This window comes from Rattus norvegicus, chromosome 18 (genome assembly GCF_036323735.1).
Source record: "Rattus norvegicus strain BN/NHsdMcwi chromosome 18, GRCr8, whole genome shotgun sequence".
Taxonomy (NCBI): Eukaryota; Metazoa; Chordata; class Mammalia; order Rodentia; family Muridae; genus Rattus; species Rattus norvegicus.
In genome coordinates, this window is record NC_086036.1 from 72,954,156 (window position 1) to 72,975,509 (window position 21,354).

Genomic DNA, 21,354 nt, shown 5'->3' on the forward strand with positions numbered 1-21,354 from the left:
GCGGTCTCCATTGTGGAGTTGAGTGAGTGTGTGCAGTGGTCAGAGGCCGAGCAGTGCTGTCAGTGGTCAGCAGGGCCTCTAAAATACCTGAGTGTGGGCCTGGATATGGACACTCTCTGGCCTTTGTCTTTAGTTTTGTAATTTGTTTCTTGTGTTTTAGTTGTCCTTCTATTTAGGAAGTGGAATTAATTTTTATTGGATTTATTTTAGAAAAAAGAAGCTGGTATAGGTTTTATTTTATGATGTCATTTGCTCTAGGCCATGTAACATGTAGTCTCATCAGAAAGAATTAGAAGTTTGACACTCTAAACTTGAAGTGTTAATTTTAGAGCAGAGCCATTTGAACTTCATTTGTGCAGTGTGAACCATTTCCACATGAAACTAGAAAAGCAAGCATTGTTACATGAGTAACTAAAACCAGGGACTATTCTCACGGTGACTCCCAAGCTACTCACTTGACTAAATTAAAAAACATAATCCACAAAAGCACTTGTCCCCACTATTTACCATACAAATGGATGTTTTAAAATAACAAGTGGTTGAAAATGATTTCATATTGAGAAAACCATTTTCTTACTCACATGCTTAGTTGATGTTTCTGTCCCAGTTGCCAGCACTCCTTTGGAAGTTGTTTGAGTGTTACTTTCAGAGCCTAGGTTTCTTCCTTTTATATTTTCTGTAAGTAAATAAACCAACCAACCAAAACCCCATTATGTGATCTTTATAATGGCTTTTCTTTCTTTGTAGAATTACTCCATGTCTGTGTATCTTGTACGACAGCTTACATCAGCCATGTTATTACAGAGATTAAAAATGAAAGGTATTAGAAATCCTGATCATTCCAGAGCACTCAGTAAGTAATGTTTGTAAGACTAAGCATATGACACACTTTGGTGGAGGGAAATCCTTTGATATGTAGCAATACACGATAATTTTAATCACTTACACTTATTATATGTTTACCACATACATGCATATATGGGTACATATATACACATATACATATAATAGTTATGTATAGTTTAACATATTTTATAATGTATATATTATAATGTTATTAACATTTTACTGATATGCATTGCTGTTATATAATATTCATAATTATGTAACTATAAATAGCTGGGGCACATGACATATTTGTTACCCAGTGGAAGAAATCTTTGCCACATTGTTTTCAGTTGTTAGAGGAAAAAAAGAACGTATCTTTTCTGTTTATACATTTAATATCGTTGGAAACAACCAGGTCAGCCCAGTAAAACATAAGGAGAGTCAGGAGAAGTAACGTATTAGTGCGAGCTCACGGCCGCTCCACTCCATCTTCTCCTCCCAGCTGTTGTGTTAAATTCCAAAACAAACTTTTGTTTTTAATTTTTCTTTTTCAGTGGCTTTAGTGTTAAAAAGAAATCTTAAAAAATCCATTAAATATATGATATAGAGTTTGTTGATAATTCTTTAATAATGGGAATGTGGTTTATTACATTAATGTTTAACATTTTGTGCTTCTTTGCCTATTCAAAGGAGGGTAGGAACTTTTAAACTGTTTTCTGTAATTCTGTTCTAATATTACTGTTAACTTTAAAGTTATTAATACCATTTTGTTCTTTTTAAAGTTAAAGAAAAACTTACTGCAGATCCTGATAGTGAAATTGCTACAACTAGTCTTCGAGTGTCCTTGATGTGCCCTGTAAGTAAGCTTCTCGTAAGTGACTAAGTGTCTTGTAAGAGTAAGGGTGGGGGTGAGTGGAAGAGTATTGTGACGGAATTCTGAACCTCTGTCTCTTCCATTCAGATATCTTCATGAGTAAGTGTTAAGGGGTTTCCCTGTGTAACAGCTCTGGCTGTCCTGGATCTCCCTTTGTAGACAGCTTGGCCTCGAGCTCACAGAGATCTTCCTGTGTCTGACTCCTCAGTGCTGGAATTAAAGGCCAGCACACTGCACCCTCCTTGTTTTTTTGTGTATTTAATTATTCTGAAGAAAGAACGCACAGAGTTGTTACAGAAGAGCAGAAAGCCTTAGGGTCAGAAAAGTGTGGTAACTGATGCTATAAAGTAATGCAGTTAAGAGGCTTTATCAGAGCGCATGTGATACTGTACATAGCAGTGACATTACTGGAGCCTCAGATGGATGCTAATTGATAGTTTGGCCTAGTGAGTTATGATGTATGGGCTGTCTTTGCAGTATACTTTTAAATTACACAAAATTTTTATCTCATATATTCTTACGTAGAGACATGGGAGAGAAATCATTCCCAGATCTGATATCCTTCTGTGCGATGTGTGGTTGGCACTGAGCTAACTGAGAGAAAGCAGACAATCTAGTTAGAGAACACAACCCATGAAAAAGTGGCAGACTCTACCTAGTGACAGGTGTGGAGGGATGTCAGGGACAGTGGGTGGAAGCTTCCTTACGTTAGGTTCCTGGAAGAAAGGAACTTTATGCGGAAAGCTATGAATCATGAATTTCTAATGTAACTTTGGATGACATTTGATGATTGCCACCAATATAAAATGTGTTTTTTTTTTTAAATTGAGAGAAAGTAATATCAGGTGTGTGTGTGGTGGGGGGAGGGTTGGGAAAGAAAATATTTTTTGAGTCTCCATAATGTGTAAATGTTTCAACAAACCCTGAGTGAGGCATAGTTTTTATTTTGCAAATTAAGTAGCTGAGGTTGTATAACCCTAATCACAGGGCCACTAGTAGAACAGGAATAAAACTTTTCTTCTGATAATTTTGTTTCCAACAGTTGCTGCCAGATTGGGCTAAAATACCGATACACCGAGCTTTAGTAGACCTGCTGTTTAGCTATTTTATTTTATTTATTTATTATATATAAGTACACTGTGTGGCCTTTATTTAGTTATCTTTACGCAGCTTTTTTCCCCCCCAAAACATCATTAATTTTGTGCGTGTGCTTGGAGCTTGCCTCTTAGGCTAGTCTGTCTGGTCCGTGAGCCTAGGGATGTGCCTGCCCCCTGAGTCCCAGCACTGTTCACACGTGTACCACCACCACAACAGGGTTGGTTGGTTTCAACCTCTCCACCACATGTTGTTTGCTTACCCTCAAGTATCTTTTTTTTTTTTTTTTTCCGTAGCTGGGGACCGAACCCAGGGCCTTGCGCTAAATCCCCAACCCACCCCTCAAGTATCTTAATATTATTATTAGTAGTTATACTTTTTCTTATTTTACTTTCTGTAGACATTTTGTTGAGTGAGTTAGTGTAAGTTATTCAACTTATTTTAATGGCTTGTTTCCACACACTTACAGTGTAAAGGAGCAAACTCATTTATCCTGATGTAAAATTCCTGAATTGAATATTACTATGTCAGTATGGTTTAAATCTTAGAATATAGGATCCTTCAATGAAGGAAAAATACAGAAATGCTTAAAGATACACATTGCATTTTCTGTTGACTTGGAGTTAAATTTTGTAAATGGCCACTAACTTTTTTTCTTCTTCTTTTTTTCGGAGCTGGGGACCGAACCCAGGGCCTTGCGCTTGCTAGGCAAGCGCTCTACCGCTGAGCTAAATCCCCAACCCTGATCACTAACTTTTAAGAACCCTTTCTGCATCCCTTGTTTTATCTTTGCCCCCTTTTTAGTCCATGAACACTGAGGACAGGCTATAAGCTGGTATTGAGCTAGCTAGCATTGGTGGTGATGGTGGTGGGTCCCAGGATTAGACACTGATACTGCCATTGTGGATATAAATAGCAATATTTCCTATAAGTGACATACACAGGGAGGTTTTAAGAACTATGAAAAGAGGGCTGGAGAAATGGCTCAGTGGTTAAGAGCACTGACTGCTTTTCCAGAGGTCCTGAGTTCAAATCCCAGCAACCACATGGTGGCTCACAACCATCTCTAATGAAATCTGATGCCCTCTTCTGGTGTGTCTGAAGACAGCTACTTATATATAATATATATATTTATATATAATAAATAAATCTTAAAAAAAAAGAATTATGAAAAGAAATGACCTGGTCTAATGTGGGTATGGGTGTCAGTAGGTCTCTTCTTTAATAATTATGCATAACAATATATATATAACTATATAAAAACATACTAGAATTTGACAGATTTGATTATATAATAAAACGTTTTCATGAATATTTTGTTTATATCCCATACAAGGCTCTTTTTTTAATATAAAGAACTCTTATAAATAAGTTTAGTGACTGAAAAATGATTAAGGGTATGTGTAGAGAGTTCGTAGAGACACAAATTAACTATAAAGTAGAAGAACAGAGCTTCAAGTTTCTCTGAAAATGAAAGAAATGTATTTAAGAACTGCCTTGAAATATTTCTCACCAACCAGATTGGAAAAAAGCAAACATTCATTAACCGCAGGGATAATGGTGGAGTTGGAATATAGCACATTAGCACATTAAGTACACAAATTACAGATCAATAGACTTCTCTGGTTAAGGGAGTTTATCAGTGTTCAAAGACCATAAATATTTCCCTTCGACTTCTCCAAAATTTCATTTTGAGGTACTTATTTAGTAACATTGTAATGGTGCAAGATTGGAAGTAATGTAATTACCTGTTATCAGTGCACGAATGATAAACCATGATGTCTTTGTATCATAGTAGTTTTTAAAACATTTACTTTTTAAATGTGCGTGTGTGTGTGTGCGTGTGTGTGTGTGTGTGTGTGTGTGTATCTGCCTTTGTACTTAGACATTACTGAAGTGAAACGATGTTTCAAAACTTGAAACCACCCATAAATAAAAAGATAAACAGTCTTCATGAGAGTAAATTTAGGCTGAAGCTTTTTATTTTGAACATCTTGTTTGACTTGTTAAGACTCTAATGAGCATCTCTTTTCTCCTGTAGGCTATCTTGTCCTATTTGAACTCATTTCCTGTTGTATTCTCTGTTCTGCAGTTAGGAAAAATGAGGCTGACAATCCCGTGCCGCGCAGTGACGTGTACACATCTGCAGTGCTTTGATGCTGCCCTGTATCTTCAGATGAATGAGAAGAAGCCCACCTGGATTTGTCCTGTTTGTGACAAAAAGGCTGCCTATGAGAGTCTGATACTAGATGGGTAAGTGTAACCCCGGGCAAGTAGTTAGACAAAGAAATAGAATAAGTGGAGGAAAACTAACAGACCACCTGCTGATATGAGGTGGGCCACAGTTTTTAAGTCATCACGCAGGAGACAGAGGCAGGTAGATCTGAGTTTAAGTCTAGTTTTATATATATATATAAGGCCCTGGGTTCGGTCCCCAGCTCCGAAAAAAAAAAAGCACCCAAAAAAAAAAAAAAAAGATTTAATCATTGAGGTTCCGATGTTCTTACGTCTAACACCGTTGCCTTTTCTTGGGTGTATACTGCTTTCTTGTTTCATCTTTGACATTTATGTACTTTACAGGCTTTTTATGGAAATTCTCAATGACTGTTCTGATGTGGATGAGATCAAATTCCAGGAAGATGGTTCCTGGTGCCCCATGAGACCTAAGAAAGAAGCTATGAAAGTAACCAGCCAGCCCTGTACAAAAGTAGAAAGTATGTACTGAATGTCAGGAGCACTCAGAGAAGTGCACATTATGAAGTACAAACTCTTAACTTAACCACAAGGAGCATATTCAGAATTTAGTTTGCTAACTTTAGGCCATCTCTCCTTCCTTGTTTTCTTAAGGAATGTGCAAATCTATACCATCCTTCAAACTTTTAAATGGTGTTTCATGTACAAAACGAGTAAGTAAGTAAATATAGATAGCATGAAGATAGCCTGGAGCTCAGATCCTGAGTTACCCGTAAAGGCTGGGGCCCTGGGTGGCCTTTGTGTCATCCTGGTGCTCTAGAGGCAGACAGGGATCCCAGGGGCACACTGTTCTCTACCGGTGGGTGCTGACCCCCTTGAGTGTGGAATGACCTTTTCACAGTGGTTGGCTAAGATCATTGGGAAACACAGATACATATAGTACAAATCATAGTACAATTTTAGTTAGGAAATAGCAACAAAAGTAATTTTATGTTTGCGGGTTACCATAACATGAAGAATTGAATTAAAAGTGTCCCAGCAGTAAGAAGGTTGAGAACCACTAAACTAGACTTAAGTAATGAAGTCGGTTCAGCGAGACCTTTAAGTGGTGAGCAGTTGAGAAAGATGCTTGCTACTAACCTGTCCTTCACAAGCATGCCCACATCTGTGCAGACATATATGCATGTATGTGTACTATGTAAACACACTTGAGAAACGGAAAGAGTAGTAATTGTTTTGTATATCTTTATACAGCCCAGTTTGGTTGGAGAGACTGTATATCATTTATTAATACGTGTGGAGACTGGTCATGAATTAGCTGTTACTGAGTGGATTCTTCCATTCGTTGGTGGAGGGATTCTGTAGCTTTAGTTTCCCAGTGTGTGTATTTGCTTTTGGCTCCTCGCTCTTATCTACTCTTAGGGACATGCTAAAGGAGTCTGATAAGTTGAAATCCATGTGCACATGCAACCTCTGGACTCCTTTCATTTGACTTTCTTCCGGCTCTGTTGAATTTCAAAAAAGCAATAACAGATTTTCTGAGTAAGAAGGGTAAATAAAGACTTTCCAGAATGTTATTTATTCTTTTGTGATCGTCACAGAACTCTTAGGGGTCACATTGCCAGGGTTGCCCACATTGGTGTAAAAAGTGTGGGCAGGTATGGTTTTATTGATTAATGTTTGATGATTTTTCCCCAATGAAATAGCATTCATTTTTGATAGATTATAGAGAGCAATATCACATAATATGGTAAATGCGTTGCTTATATAAATAGAATGAGTGATGACTAACGATTCATGATAATAACTTAGTTTACCAGTTTGGGGCTTTTATATGATCACTGCAGTTGAAATGTCTGATTCTAACTCAGTGGTGCTGTATATTTTAATACCGAAACCACATGCTCTGGAGAATAGATGTCTCTGACTTAATACTGCCACATGTGTATGATGACAGTGCAGAGCTGGTCACATTCTACACTGTTGTCCCATGGCACAAGACCAGTTGTCTAACCCTCATGTTCTGTCTGCATAATGATTGCAAGCTTAGAAAGACAGGTTCTGAACAAACCCACTGATAGCACGGGAGAGACCGTGCTCTGAAGGAGACTTCTGACCTCTGTCAGGAATAGTCCTGGCAGTCCTCACTTAATGTTGAGCAGACAGGTTAGGGACTTGGACTTTGTCCCTGCTAGAGAAAATGATTTCCTTAGCTGTGTATTGTTAGGTATATACACAGACATTTAAGACTTCTATAGCTAGTTTTTGTTATATCTTTGATATTTCTTATCTTTTTTTTTTAATCTGCATCCAGGTTCAAGTGTCTTTAGTAAACCTTGTTCAGTGACTGTAGCCAGTGATGCAAGCAAGAAGAAGATTGATGTTATTGATCTAACAATAGAGAGCTCTTCTGATGAAGAGGAAGACCCTCCCGCCAAAAGGAAATGCATCTTTATGTCAGAAACACAAAGCAGTCCAACCAAAGGGTTTGTCCATTTATAGTTCACTACTGTTCATTGCACTTAAAACACGTTGTTCTTGGCATGGTTTTGAAATATCTGTCTGAGAAGTAACTATAGAAAGCATTTTTCCTTTGCTTTGGTACAGTTGAAGTAGTTTCAAGTCAGCACATTATTTACAGATCAAATTTTGCTGAAAATATTCAACCTGTTCGGGAAGTGGGAGTTTAAGTATTTTTACCTTATGTTACATTCTTGAACCTGTTCACGAGGGTCTTGACATCTCAGTCCAGTGTACTGCAGTTGGTGTAGTGGAATGGAGACATAGGAGGCTTCTGAGGACAGGTCATCTCTGGCACTTTTGTGTACTTGTTAGGTGATTTGGGTTATAATCCTTGACTTTGAACCACTTTTTGTATTTTAAGATGAGGGAAAATACTGCCTGCTTCATAGGATCACTGCTAAGTTTTGATGAGATTATTACAGAAGAACTTGGCTACCATGCCAGGAACGTGATAGATAGTTCCTTAATGAAAATCTATCTTCTTTCCTTTCTACTTTACAGAGCAAAATATGGGCAAAGTAGATGGGTGCGTCTTACCATGTACGTTCTGTGACTTATACAGGGACGCTTTGGACCTTTACAACAAGACAGATTGGACAGATCCTTTTCGCAGAGAGATCTTGACACCCATGAGTTGTTGTGACAGACCGTGATTACATTCTCAGAGCTGTATGTGCTAGTCTCATCTCTGTCCTCAGTCTAGTTAGTATTTTCTTAGACATTCTTTTTTTTTTTTTTTTTTTTTTTCTTTTCTTTTTTTCGGAGCTGGGGACCGAACCCAGTAGACATTTTTTTTAATAATACAAATTGCCCATTTCAGGTATATATCATGAAGTTATTTGTTCACCATTCCAAGTCAGTATTAGCATATTTTCAACGTGAAAAAATGCACATAATCACTTGTTTGTTATCCTGCATCTACCAGATGTAGTCAGCATAGCTTTTTATTACGTCTCTGAATTTGACTGTTCTGGACATTGTATATAAGTGAATTATATTGAGTATACTTTAGATTCCTTTTTATAATTCTTTATAGGTACTTTGAAATGAGTTTTAATAGACTTAAAACTTTTGAGCTTCTTTCTGAACTATTAAGGCATTTACTCTTCTAAGCCAGGTGTGGTAGCTAAAACCTGTGATATCAGTGCTTCAGTGACTGACACAAGTCCATCGCCATGAGCCTACGACCAGCCTTAGGCTCCTGTTAGACAACAACAACTAAAATAAAGTACTTTTATTCCATATGTGATTTATCTATCACAGTATGAGTATGGAGTTAAATTTTCTTTCACCTATTTAATTAGAATAATTTTTTATTATTATTATGCCAGAAAGTGAGAAAAGTACTTTATGTTTTTTCCCTATATACTGATTATTGTTGTTTTGGGGCAGTTCGTTTAATACTTCTGAAAGTGAAATGATAAACAAATGAATATACAATTTTGAAGTGCTTATGAAGTGTAGAATCAAGATTCTACATTTTTACTTTATAATTTTAAATATAATTATGTTTTAGAATTACAACATATAATAAATAGAGAGTTTCAAACCTTTTCTAATCAGTTTTTGTCTGAGAAATTTTTGTGTGATCCCAGGAATATGAACTAAGTATACAAATTGGACATTTACTGATAACAAATCATAAGCTTTTAGAAGCAGTGTTTTATTACACCAGACAGCTTTACTTATTAAAAGTGGAAATACTGCATTCTAATGAAATAGTTGTGCCTATTTTTACATAAAAGGATTAAGTGGGTGTCTAAGGAGATGGCTCAGTGAGTAAAGTGATTTCCCTACAAGAGGGTGTAGCATCTGAATTTAGGTCCTCACCACCCATATAAAAGTCTGACCTGTGCATTTATGACCCCAGTGGTGATTCTGGAGGAGTAGACAGGCAGATCGCAGAGGCTTGGTACCATCTAGTCTAGCGGAAGGAAGCAGCGAGCTCCAGGTTCAGTGATAGAGCCTGTCTTAAAAATTAAGATAGATGGTGATTGAGAACATGCCCTGATGACCACTTCTGCCCCCCCCCGCCCACACACACACACTGAATTTGGATAAAAGTTTGATGTTGCTGGATATAGAACATATTAGTGCTAAAATACCCATTTACATAAATATGTAGTACAAAATTATATAAGTATGTTAAAGAATACCAGAAATTGTAGGGAATTTTTCCCTAATCTTACTCTAACATTCATTTATTGATTTTTTTTTAAAAATGAGCAACCTAAAATGAACAACTCTAAAAGAAATATTTGAAGCCAAACATTGTAATGCAGTACTACTCAAAGATGTTTTAATTTGATACTTACATACTGAAGAATAGTGCTATAATTAAATACTATATAATAGTGCCTTAATTAAATACTTTATTCTTAGTACATATGTACAGTAGAAACATACATGGCAGGTCACAATAGGGATGAATTTGAGCCAAGGTATTTAAGGTGGCATCAGTTAGCATAGTGTAACTACATGTGCATTGCAAAATGTGCACAGGTCTGTTAAGATCTAAGGTTTAAATGAAGTCACCAGATGCAGTGTTGTGGCTTAGTGTTGCCAGAAACACCTTGAATTTATTATGCGTTCAATCACAAATTAAATTTCAGTTGTTACTCAGAACCTTTTTCTGTTAATCCATTGGGGACATTACCCATAGTTCCAGGAACCGTTTTAGAACATGAGGAAAATTGAGTCGCAGGTCTCAACTTTCATTTCATTTCATTTCATTTCCTGTGTGGCTGAGAATTACACAGTGATGCTGACTCCAACTGAAGTAACTGTATACAGTCTTAGAGTCTGTCATACTACAAAGAGTGTCCTTCACTCTCTGTTAACCCATCCATGAGTTTGAGATAAAAGGGGAGGAGTAGCACATAGATTATGTGACAAAAGTTCAAAATGACTGTAGCACGCAGAAGACTAAAGAGGTTATACTTTAGTTACATACTAAGAAGATCGATATTAAAACTTCATCTAGATTGAAAAGAAAACACTTAACACTGCTAAGTATAAGGTGGAAATTGTAATGATATCAAGAATACTTGAAGGTTTTTATTCTGAAAGCCTTCATAAATTTTAGCACTTGGCTGTTTCCATAAAGTTGAAATAATCTTTCATACCTGAATCACATTTGCACAACAAACAAAATGAATATTATAGAGATATAAATGGGAATCCGAAGATCAGTTTTAGGAGGTTAGCAGTTATTAATAAAGTGACATTCAGTACAGCTAAGTAGACTTCATTCTGCAAGTTCTTTAGTATTGGAAACTACATTGATAAAATGATTTTGCTATAAGGACAACTATCTAGTTATCCTAATTGATGCTTTGAAAGTATTCAATAAATGTCTCCTGACAGAAATCTTAATGTCTTTTAAACGTCTGAATTTACTAAATGGTAATGGGCTCACTGCTTAAAACAAGTTTGAATTAGACTACATCAGAAGCATGGTGTCTTGCATTCATACCATATCACTTTTGTCCCATTGAGGGTATGTGACTGTACGTAATATTTTAGCCAGTGCTTATGATTGCGGAATGCCTGTGGTACAGTCCAAAGGAATAAGCAGGAAAGTGAGTAGTGGAGCTTAGAGTGTGATGGATGATTGGGTGTCAGGACTGATGGTATTAATTAAGCCAAGGAAAGGGACAGTCACAATTATTCTGATTCTTAAAATATTAACTGGCTCGATTTTTTTTCTTCTTTGTATGACATTTAACAAAGTTTGGACCAATAGAAGAAAGATAAATGGGAAAACTTACTGACCACTGTTTGATGTTTTGTGTTAAAAATCTCATTTTCTTAGAGCTGGAGGAAATGACTTAGTGGTTTAGAGTCCCTTATTGCTGTTACAGAGGACCTGGGTTCTGTTCTCACACTGTCCACAGCTCCACTTCCAGCTATCGTGATGGCCTCTTCTGACCCCCATGGGCACCAGCAGGTGTGCGGTATATGTAAATGCAAGCAGCACACTCAAACACTTGAAGTAATCCCTTAACATTTTTAAATCTTTTTCTGTTAAGTCAGAGTAGATGCCATCTGTCAGAATGCCATGGTGTCAGCTTCTGCTGGGTTGACACCTTGTTCCCTGCCTGCTCTTCTGCTTTTAGTGTTTTCTTTCTCATCATTTATTTTACTTATATCACAGTGTCTGGAAGTTTTAGATTTTTAACTGTTGTTTTTAGGGAACATAAACAAATAAGAATAAAGAATGAGAAATCAGAAAATTTCCTGTAACTTAGACAACAAGAATTACATGAGCCATTTAGTTTTAAGAGGTATATCTTAGTTTTAGTAAAAATTATAAATATTTTTTCAGAGAACCAAGAAGCAAGTGAAACACTTCCCATGTAGAGAGAATTACTGTCACCATTTTGCTAATAATCTGACCAGAGCCCTTTAGTGCATCTTTATAACTCCTGTCTGAAGAAACTTACACCATATAAGCATGTAGAGAACTTTTAAACTAACTTTCTATTGGCTCCTTCTCAGCTTTTAAGAGCCTAATGGCTGGCTGCTCTGTGGTTGTTGATGACTCATTTTCAGACACCTAGATCTAAACCACGTATGATTTCTATTATCTCTGGTATAAAACATGACCTAAAATTCTAGTGCTTGCTCTATAGCAGCATTCTGGCAGTTTACTTTTATATCATAATATAAATTTAGGAAAATTTAGAACAAGTACATTTGCTTAATATGTACATATACTTGTATGTGTATATGAATGCTATGAGGAATTAACACATTTTAAATATTAAAAAATTAATTTTATTAAATTTTAGCATCTATTCCTTGAAGGTGACATACCCATTTTTATTTCTAATGTATGTCTATAAATACATGTTGCTCCTGGGTTTTGTTTTTGTATTTTGATACAGAGTCTCATGTAGTATAGTCTTTTTTTTTAAAATAAAGATTTATTTATTCATTTCATGTATGCGAGTACACTGTCACTGTCTTCAGACACACCAGAAGAGGGCATCAGATCTTATTACAGATGGTTGTGAGCTACCATGTGGTTGCTGGGAATTGAACTCGGGACCTCTGGAAGAGCAGCCAGTGCTCTTAACCGCTGAGCCATCTCTCCAGGACATAGTACACAGTTTTATTTCAAATATTGATATATTTGTTTGATATATCGCTAGCCAAGGATGACTTTTTACTCTTGGGACTATAGGCCTGTCTATCCTGCCTAGCTAACAAGTTGGATTTATAATGATAGTTGCAGAAGTCAAGCAATAGGAATTAATCAGCACTGAATTCTTTACATTAACTGTCTTGACCAAGCCAGCTCAGTCAGTCAACAGGTTCTCCAGTGCAGGAGCAAGGATTAAAAAGAAAAAAGACAATTAGACAACATTGTAGCATGACCCCAGCCTGTTCTGAGGCTGAGGTGGGTTTATTTTCCCCTAGTCTGCTTTTATGCCATTTTAATTACATGCAAGTAATAAGGTCAGTTCTGGGTTAAGGAACAAGCAAGGCAATAAACAAAGTCCTGTGATTACTGTTTCTAGGGCTCATCAGGATGACCAAGATACCTGAGCCAACTTCCCTGTCCTGGCTCAACGTCAGATTCTTGCCTGAAGCCTACTTCTTTATTCTAGCCTCAAGTCAGATTCCTGCCTGAGCTAACTTCCTTGTCCTGGCCCAATATCAAATTCCTGCCTATCGGCCTCAAAAGCTCTCCACACCATCTTTAATGAGATTGTAATGATTTACTAATAGGGGTGCCCATCAGGCTTTCGTATTTTTGTAAATTTTAACTCAGTCTTTTTTTTTGCCACCAGAGAAATGGAATAGGTATACATTAATTAGGTGTTACTGTAGAGATGTACCCCAGGGAATAACTAGGGCATAGTTACATTCAAATCAAAACAAGCCAGTCTCAGTGTCAAACGTCTGAGATTCATGATAAGGTGCTAAAGGCTTTCACTTTTCCAGCTCTGTCCTCTACAGCACACACAACTTGTTTCATAAACTCAGACCTCCCTGCTCCATATCCAGGCTGTTCTTGACCATTATTGCTTGGTACCAGCATCTGCTGGGCTTTTCCATTGCAATTGTGCTGTGCCTTCAACAGCCTGGCTACCCATGCTACATGGTGCCAGACGGCTCTCAGTGGCACCTTTTTGCCTCCAGTACTACCTGGATAGGTTAGGAAGTTCAACTGCAAGCATGAGATGTAGTCTCAACCCCCTAGACAAGAGCTGATTCTAAGAAAATACTCCCAGATTTGTGTTCCTCGGTTGTGTTGGTGTGTTCCTAACCACTGTAATTTCTCAGCAATGGATTTTCCAGCCCAGATGTCTCATGTAGCCCGGTCTGGTCTATCACTGCAATAACATGGTACCTGGTAACAAAACACCATGATTAAAAGTATCTTGGGAAGACAAGGGTTTGTTTTAGCTTGCAGTTCTCTAGTACAGTCCACTGTAGAAAATCAGAACAGAGAAGGTAGGAACTGAAGCAGCATCCATCCACAGAGAAGCAGTGCTTCCTGCATGAGGTCCATGGTATAAGCCACGAGCAGCAGCTTTTGTAGAAGCCAGGATCACCCAGGGAAGGTGTTACCCACAGTGGGCCTGTCCATCCCATAGCAATCACTAGTGAAGAAAATGGCCCACTGGACAGTGTGATGGAAGCTTAGGTGAGCTTCTCTCTCCCCAAGTCACCCTAGTTTGTGTCATGTGGACAAACACTAACCAGCACACCAGGTTTGTGTATTTCCTATCCTCCGACCTTGGTCAGACTTTAATACTTACGCTCTGGCCTTGCGTTAGTGGGCAGTGCAGGCAGCGTGTACTGTGGACAGCTTGGTTTCTGCATTTCCAGGGTCTTACGTCTCACAAATGCTGTGAGCAACAGCCAGGCAGTCTTAGTGTCTTCATAGAATGAGTGACACACCTAAGTTTAGAACGATTCTTGAGTCTAACTGGATTCTGATTACTTAAGACTTTGACATTAAATCAAGATTATAGAAATGTTTGTTAAATTTAGACTGAAGAATTCCGTGCAGGCATGATGAAGTGTGCTTCAGGCGTGGCAGTGATGTCTGCATCGTGTTTACCTTCCTAGTTCCTGCCTTGGCACCATGGCTCTTGGAGCTTCTAAGGAAGTTGTGGTTTCCTCTTCCTATTTTTTCCCTTCTCCATGACCCGCCCCCCCCAGCCAACCCCCTCTCCCTTTCCTTTGTTTGTTTGGAACAGAGTTGACCTTGAACTTTTCTGATGTCTTTGCCTTTCAGATGCTGCTAGTGCTAGGATTACAGACTTTTTCACCAAGTCTAGTTTTGTGTGGTGTTGGGGTTGAAGCCAAGACCTCATACCTGCCAGGCAGGCACTCTACCTACTGTGGTACATCCCTGGCCCAGGGAATTGTGCTGTCTTCATCCTCATACTGGTTTTCTTCAGTGTTGGTCTCTTTGAGCTTGGTATTGATTGGCAGCTGTGGGGTGCTAATTTAAATATTTTGCTCTCTTTCTGTATTTCATTACTTGTCGCTAAGATATTCATTCCCAATGTAAGCAGTTCATAATGTTCCTTGAATACCCGCAAATATTTGTTGCAAAGTTCTAGTTGTTTCCCTAAGCTAAGAAAAAAGTCAGATAAGCATGAGTGTGAAACCTCTCTTTAAACCTAGCCTTTCAAGCGTATGGTCAGTGTTTAAGTTATGTTGCTTCTTGGAATTATAGTCTTAATTATATAGTATTCATGTATTATTTTTATATAAAACCATAAGGTCCTTGCTGTGTGCTGCTTGATCTGTATTTGTAGTAGCATGACTAGCCCATTTCAAAGGTATAAGCCCCCTTAGAAGGGTAGGTAGTATGTCACTGTAGCTAGCATTGTTATTTGTGAATACCGTAAAGATTTTAAATCCCGGGGATTGGTTATCTTGCCTTAATTCATGGTTGTATGGTTGTATCACCAGACCGACTAGCTTTAGGATTGGTTAGTTTTGCTGAGATCATTTCTGTAGTTCACATTGGATTTGTAATCGAAGAGACTGAGTTGGTGTTAGCAGCTTCATACAAGTGTTCTTATTTTAAACCAACCAACCCACCCTCCCTCCCTCCCTCCCTCCTCCCCTCCCTCCCTCCCTCCTTCCCTCCCTCCCTCCCTCCTTCCCTCGCTCCCTCCTTCCTTCCTTCTTTCTTTCTTTCTTTCTTTCTTTCTTTCTTTCTTTCTTTCTTCTTTCCTTCCTTCCTTCCCCTCCCTCCCTCCCTCCCTCCCTCCCTCCCTCCTTCCTTCCTTCCTTCCTTTCTCTCTTTCTCTCTCTCTCTTTCTCTCTCTTTCTTTCTTTTTCTTTCCTTTTCTTTCTTTCTTTCGACAGAATCTCACTATGTAGTCCTGACTGCTGTGGAATGCATGTAAATCATGCTGTTAGGAAATGCTGGGATTAAAAGCATGTACCATCGTCCCCAGCAGTAACAGCCCTCTTTTTAAGCCTCAAATTTCTTTATACATAAATTATTATTATCCATATATGTGTGTGCTTATGTTTGCACACACACTATGTGTACATTAGCATAAAATATAAATAATGTATAATTTTATTTGTGGATTAAAGTATTCCTTTATAGCAGTGGTTCCCAAGCTTGCTAATGCTGTGACCCTTTAATACAATTCCTCACATTGTGGTAACCCCCAACTGTAAAATTGTTTTTGTTGTTACTTTGTAACTGTAGTTTTACTACTGTTATGAATTATATTAAGTGCCTAATATGCAGGATGTCTGGATATGTGACCCTTGTGAAAGTGTCACGACCCAGAGGTTGGAAACTGCTGCTTTACGTATATTTTAATTCTACCTTGCTTCTGTCTATGCCAACAGCTAGTGTTGAAAAACCAGATGCATTCATGTTAGAATAAAGGCTGTTAGGGAAGATTAGAGTAGATCTAGAGGTTGCATAGTGAGTGGCTGCCATACACTTGTACTGAGACTTACTGACCATACATCTGAGAATGCCCAGTGGTTCAGCTCTTCTCTCCTGTGAACTAACAGCCAGACTATTTGTAATTTCCCATACTATTTAAAACAGGGTTCTCATGTATCAGCCATCTTCTGTAAGGGTGCCCAGTGTGACTTCAGTTGATCCTGCTGCTATTCCACCTTCATTAACAGACTACTCAGTACCATTCCACCACACGCCAGTGTCGAGCATGTCATCAGATTTGCCAGGTACGTGAGTACTGTGTTTGTTTTAGTTGCACTCTTTTTAATCTTAATCATTAGAACAAATGTATTTAATTTTGAATGCAAATGCTGAAAGAAATTTCCAGGCTTCATATAGAAGTATTACTGTCTTAGCATTCCATGTTCTGTTGTTTTAATTTTAATAAGTGAGAATTACAGATTCTGATAATAGGAGATTGAATTGTAGAAAATTTGCACTTAGGCTTTTCTGGAAGCTTCACTGCTATGGGACAGTTTCTTCAGAAGTCTTCCTGTTTTCTTTTCATATTTTTTGTCAATCCAAATCTGAGCAATGTGGGAACCAGTACATCTTGTATTCTTAACTTAATACATTGCCCTCCTGTTTTCTGGAAGTTGATTTTGATCTACAGCTTACTTTTATTCCTGCCCTTAATTAAGATCATAAGCACAGTGCTTATGCTTTGAATAAACTATATTCTTTTAAAAGTAATTGTTAATTATATTATCTATCCCTATATAGTCTTGCCTCTTGAATTTAGTTTTATTTGAATAAAATGTAGTGGAAAAGAGTAGACTAAAAATAATACCCACTGAAAATGTCTTAAAACACACACACACACACACACACACACACACTTAAGAGTAGCATATGTTTGTTTCAGGTATGATTTGTGATTTTGTATTTTTCACCTTCTTTGTGACACCAACTAACACCAGTCAGAACATTCATCGCATATTCATTGTATGCAAGGATTCTACTAAGGGATAGAAGCCAGAGCTCATTGTCTCAGGGCACAGTTCTCAATAGTCATGTGTTATAACCTTGTCTAAGTTGTTGAGTAAGTGATCATCATCTTCATATGTGTTAGAAATAAATATTTCTAAAGGATTTACTTAGGACTGTCAGTTAAAAGTCTTGGGAAAAAGATAGCGAGCATTTCTTTTTACCAAAGTGATTATTTAGCAGTAACTGAGGAAAAAAAGACTGAGTCATTAGTCCTATTAAGTATTCAAACTATGAGAATCTGACTTTTTTAATTTAGGAGAATGCATATTCTGATTTAGAGTATAAATGAAAGGGATTTTGTTTTTTTTTTTTTTGTTTTATATCATTCTTTTTGTGTGTTGTGTGTCTTAAATGTGCTTGAACTTTGTGTTTTATAAAGTTAATTTAAGCTTATAGAAATCATGCTCATGTTTATGGTAATAAATGGTCAATATAAACCAATATTCTGATTGTTTAAATATTAAAAAACTTTTAGTAGTTGATAAATAGAATAGAGCCAGTTTTACTCATAAAAAATTACTAGATATTAAAACTTACATAGCAATTAGATACCTAAGAAGTTTGATGTTTACTTCTGTTTTATTGTCATGCACTTTTTGATCATTAGTGATTGGGTATATAATCTTTATGTAAGTAGTCATAATGTGCAGTTTTAGAATTGATAAATTCTAATAGTTTTAGAGTAAAACTTGAAGTAGAATACCAAGAATGGAGAGAAGACACTTTTCATAGATTCTAACATTCTTTTTAAACATCATAAATCTGAATCTTCTGAATCTGCAGGAGAACAAAGAAGAAATGATATTAATAACGAAGTGCAGCTTGGAACATCTTCTGATACTGTGCAACAGTGAATGCAAAATAAAACATAATTTGTATTTATGGAGTGGAAAAGAGCTTGATTCTTTCAAGAAAAAAATATGTCTGCCTTATTACTGTTAGTGCCATATTGTCAGGTGTGAATGGTGCTTAAAAGTTGTATGATTAAAATTTCAAAGTGCTAAAACCTTTACACTCTTAACTACATAGCATTTATGCTCTGTGAAGTTTATGGCTCAAGTGAGGAAACAGTGTGTGGTTGCCAATAAGGGGATGAAAAGCAAACAGTCAGTCCATTAGCATCTAGAATTTAAAAAGTTACAGCTTAATTAATGTTTATTAAACATTATTAGATTTCTAATAGCATCTTTTTTTTTTTAAGTGAAAAAGTCAGTGCATTTTTAATTGAAATACTAGAGGGCCAGAATAACTCCTATCAATATGCTGTCACAGTTGAAACAGAAAATAATTTTGCTAACAGCAAGGGAGTAAAATTTTATTATTGATGAAACTATTTCATAGCAAAATAGTGTATTTAAATGGCAAAATGGTGGTGGTGGTCTGCTCTTTGATTAGGAATGACTTTGAAACACATGGAAATGTTTTTTATTGAGGAATAGTCACATTTAAGTTGTTTGGATTTTGTGAGGTGCTGGAAAGACAATCTAATATTACAACCAATCTTTAGAAAAATGTTTATACATCTTAAATAGGACATTGTGTAGTTAGTAGTATGTGTAGTTATCCGTGGGCAAGATATCAAACCAAATAGATCAAAAACAAGTAAAACTTTTCTAAATAGATTTTATGTTTGCTGGGACACATGAGTTGTCTGGCAAAGAGAGTCACAGTACATCTGCAAAGTTGGGTTGGAATAGCTAATATTGGAAGACCTTGGCCCTCAGTGTACATTCTGTAATAATAGAGTGCAGTTGGCATATTTTATCAAACTTACATGACGTGGCAGCAGTTGGACATTGGGGACGAATCAGCACTCTCAAATGAGTTGTTTGAATCTGTGGCACAGCGTCTGAAATGGTAATGCTTTCTTTAGCTTTTATTTAGTTTATTCTTAAAATAGAATGAGTAACATTATATATGGTGAGCTAGACATGGTGACTTCTGCATATGAGCCCTGTACTTAGGAAGCAGGGGCAGGAGGTCTGTGAGTTCAGTGTGTCAGCCTGTGCTATGGAGTAAAACCCTGCCTGACAAAATCAAACCAAACCAACAACAAAAACTATTAAAAAGCAGGAGCTGACTCTATGAGATGACTTCCTAGTTAAGAGCATTGGCTGTTCCTGCAGAGGACTGAGTTCATTTTATGGAACCACATGACAGCTCACCAGCATCTTTAACTGCAGCTCTGTGGGATTCAGTCTCCTCTCTGACAACTGTGGGTATCTGTACACATGTGCACTGAGTGCACACACACACGCATGCATACTAAAAATGTCTTTAAAAAGTAGAAGCTCTTTGTAAAAATGAACAAAAAAAGTTAAATCACTTAGGGCAAAACAACAATCAATAAAATCAACCCAGTTCATTAAATGATATTCCAATAAATCTCGATGTCTTCATCCGTGATGGAACTTTTGACTAGAACAGGTTTGAATTGCTATTTAAAGCAGGCAGACTGATTGAATAACTTAAAGTGTTGTCCTCATTTAAATGTTACCTTCTGGTTATCATTTTAATGGTAAACATTGCAGCAGTGGATTATAACTTACTTCGTTCATCAGATTAAACTGCTAAATCATGTAGCTAGAACAGATTATACCAACAAGTCTTTAGAAACTTTCAGTCATTCCTCCCAAATCGCGGGGGTTATAGTTTGTATGATGATAAGAGCTTAAAATACACTCATTTGTAAATAAGGAAATAATGATACTTTAAATTTTTTAGTTAAATTATTTATAGTTTTTATTGAATGTGCCCATTATCTTTCTTACTAATCTCTATTTTCATAGTGATAAAGTATTAGACTTTGACTCCACGTGGTTGCTATATTAAATGGCAGCATATAAAAGCTCATGGGAGCAGGGCAGTGATGGTGCACGCCTTTAGTCCCAGCGCTTGGGAGACAGAGGTATGTGGATCTCTGGGTTGAGGCCAGCGTGGTCTAGAGTAGGTTCCAGGACACACAGGCCAGGGCTACGCAGAGTAACCTATCTCAAGAAAACGAAAACCAACCAAGCCAGCCAAGCACTGGAAAGAGAAGAGAAGCATCCGTGTTAGGTATAAGGTTGTTCCAGGCATGAAACCATGAACATTTTGGGGATCAAACAGACTTTGGCCTTTTGGTTTGTTTGTCAACAGGATGATCCCACTGTGTAGCCCTGGCTAGCCTGGAACTCAGCGAGATCTGCCTGTCTCTGCATCCCGTGTGCTGGGCATCATCGCCCTAGTTTAATGGCCTGTACTCAGGATTTGGTTCTTTTTTTAATGTCTTAAAATGATTTAAAATCATTTGATCACACAGGGAAGTCTTTAGAAGTTGACTTTGAAGATTTTTGCTAGACTTTTCAGATGTGAGGTTTTTAGTATACCTTATTGTTACTTGAGTACTTAACTTGAAGAAAATCTTTTTCACATTTCTATTTTCAAAATGTAGGTGTAGAATCTGAGTTTCTTTGTTTAGGCCATTGTAGTAGCTGAGAACCTATTAACTATAAAAGTAGCTCATTGGTGAATGGCGGTTCCCAAGCGCTTGCTTTGTGCAGAGCTCTGTAGAGCTCTTTGATGTGGGAATGGGCAGACAGCTAGCTCCTGATGTAGTAAATATCTGTTAAAGAATTGGCATTTTTAGATGGATGTGTATTTCTTTAAAATAAATATAAAGTATCTTAAGAACCTAAGTATGTTGTTTTCTTAATGGTCCAAAGATAATTATGATTTTTGCTGCTTTTTACTCTAAGTGATATAAGAAAAAGATTTGGGTTAATAGTCTGACTCTGAAAACTTTCGGCCTGCTGCTTCTGAGTTGCTGGAAAGCAGTTTTTCTCAGTTGTTTGGTCAAAAAAATTTATCCATCTTTGGGTTTTAGATGCATTAAATGTAACCAGCT

At 37.1% G+C, this 21,354-nt stretch overlaps 1 protein-coding gene across 25 annotated transcripts in view; it reads left to right on the forward strand.

Annotated features, from left to right (window-relative positions):
- The window catches only part of Pias2 (protein inhibitor of activated STAT, 2), a 106,479-nt gene that overhangs the window by 71,148 nt on the left and 13,977 nt on the right, over positions 1-21,354 (forward strand). For 13 of the 25 annotated variants that reach the window (XM_039097146.2, XM_063277603.1, XM_039097142.2 and 10 more), the window contains 6 exons: positions 748-853; positions 1,611-1,684; positions 4,890-5,050; positions 5,378-5,511; positions 7,305-7,476; positions 16,566-16,705. In XM_039097146.2, coding sequence (XP_038953074.2) covers positions 748-853; positions 1,611-1,684; positions 4,890-5,050; positions 5,378-5,511; positions 7,305-7,476; positions 16,566-16,705 — 787 coding nt within the window. Of the gene's footprint in view, positions 1-747; positions 854-1,610; positions 1,685-4,889; positions 5,051-5,377; positions 5,512-7,304; positions 7,477-16,565; positions 16,706-18,251; positions 19,842-21,354 lie in introns of those variants that run through there. The other 12 variants (XM_039097154.2, XM_039097152.2, XM_039097151.2 and 9 more) reach the window with 4 other exon arrangements.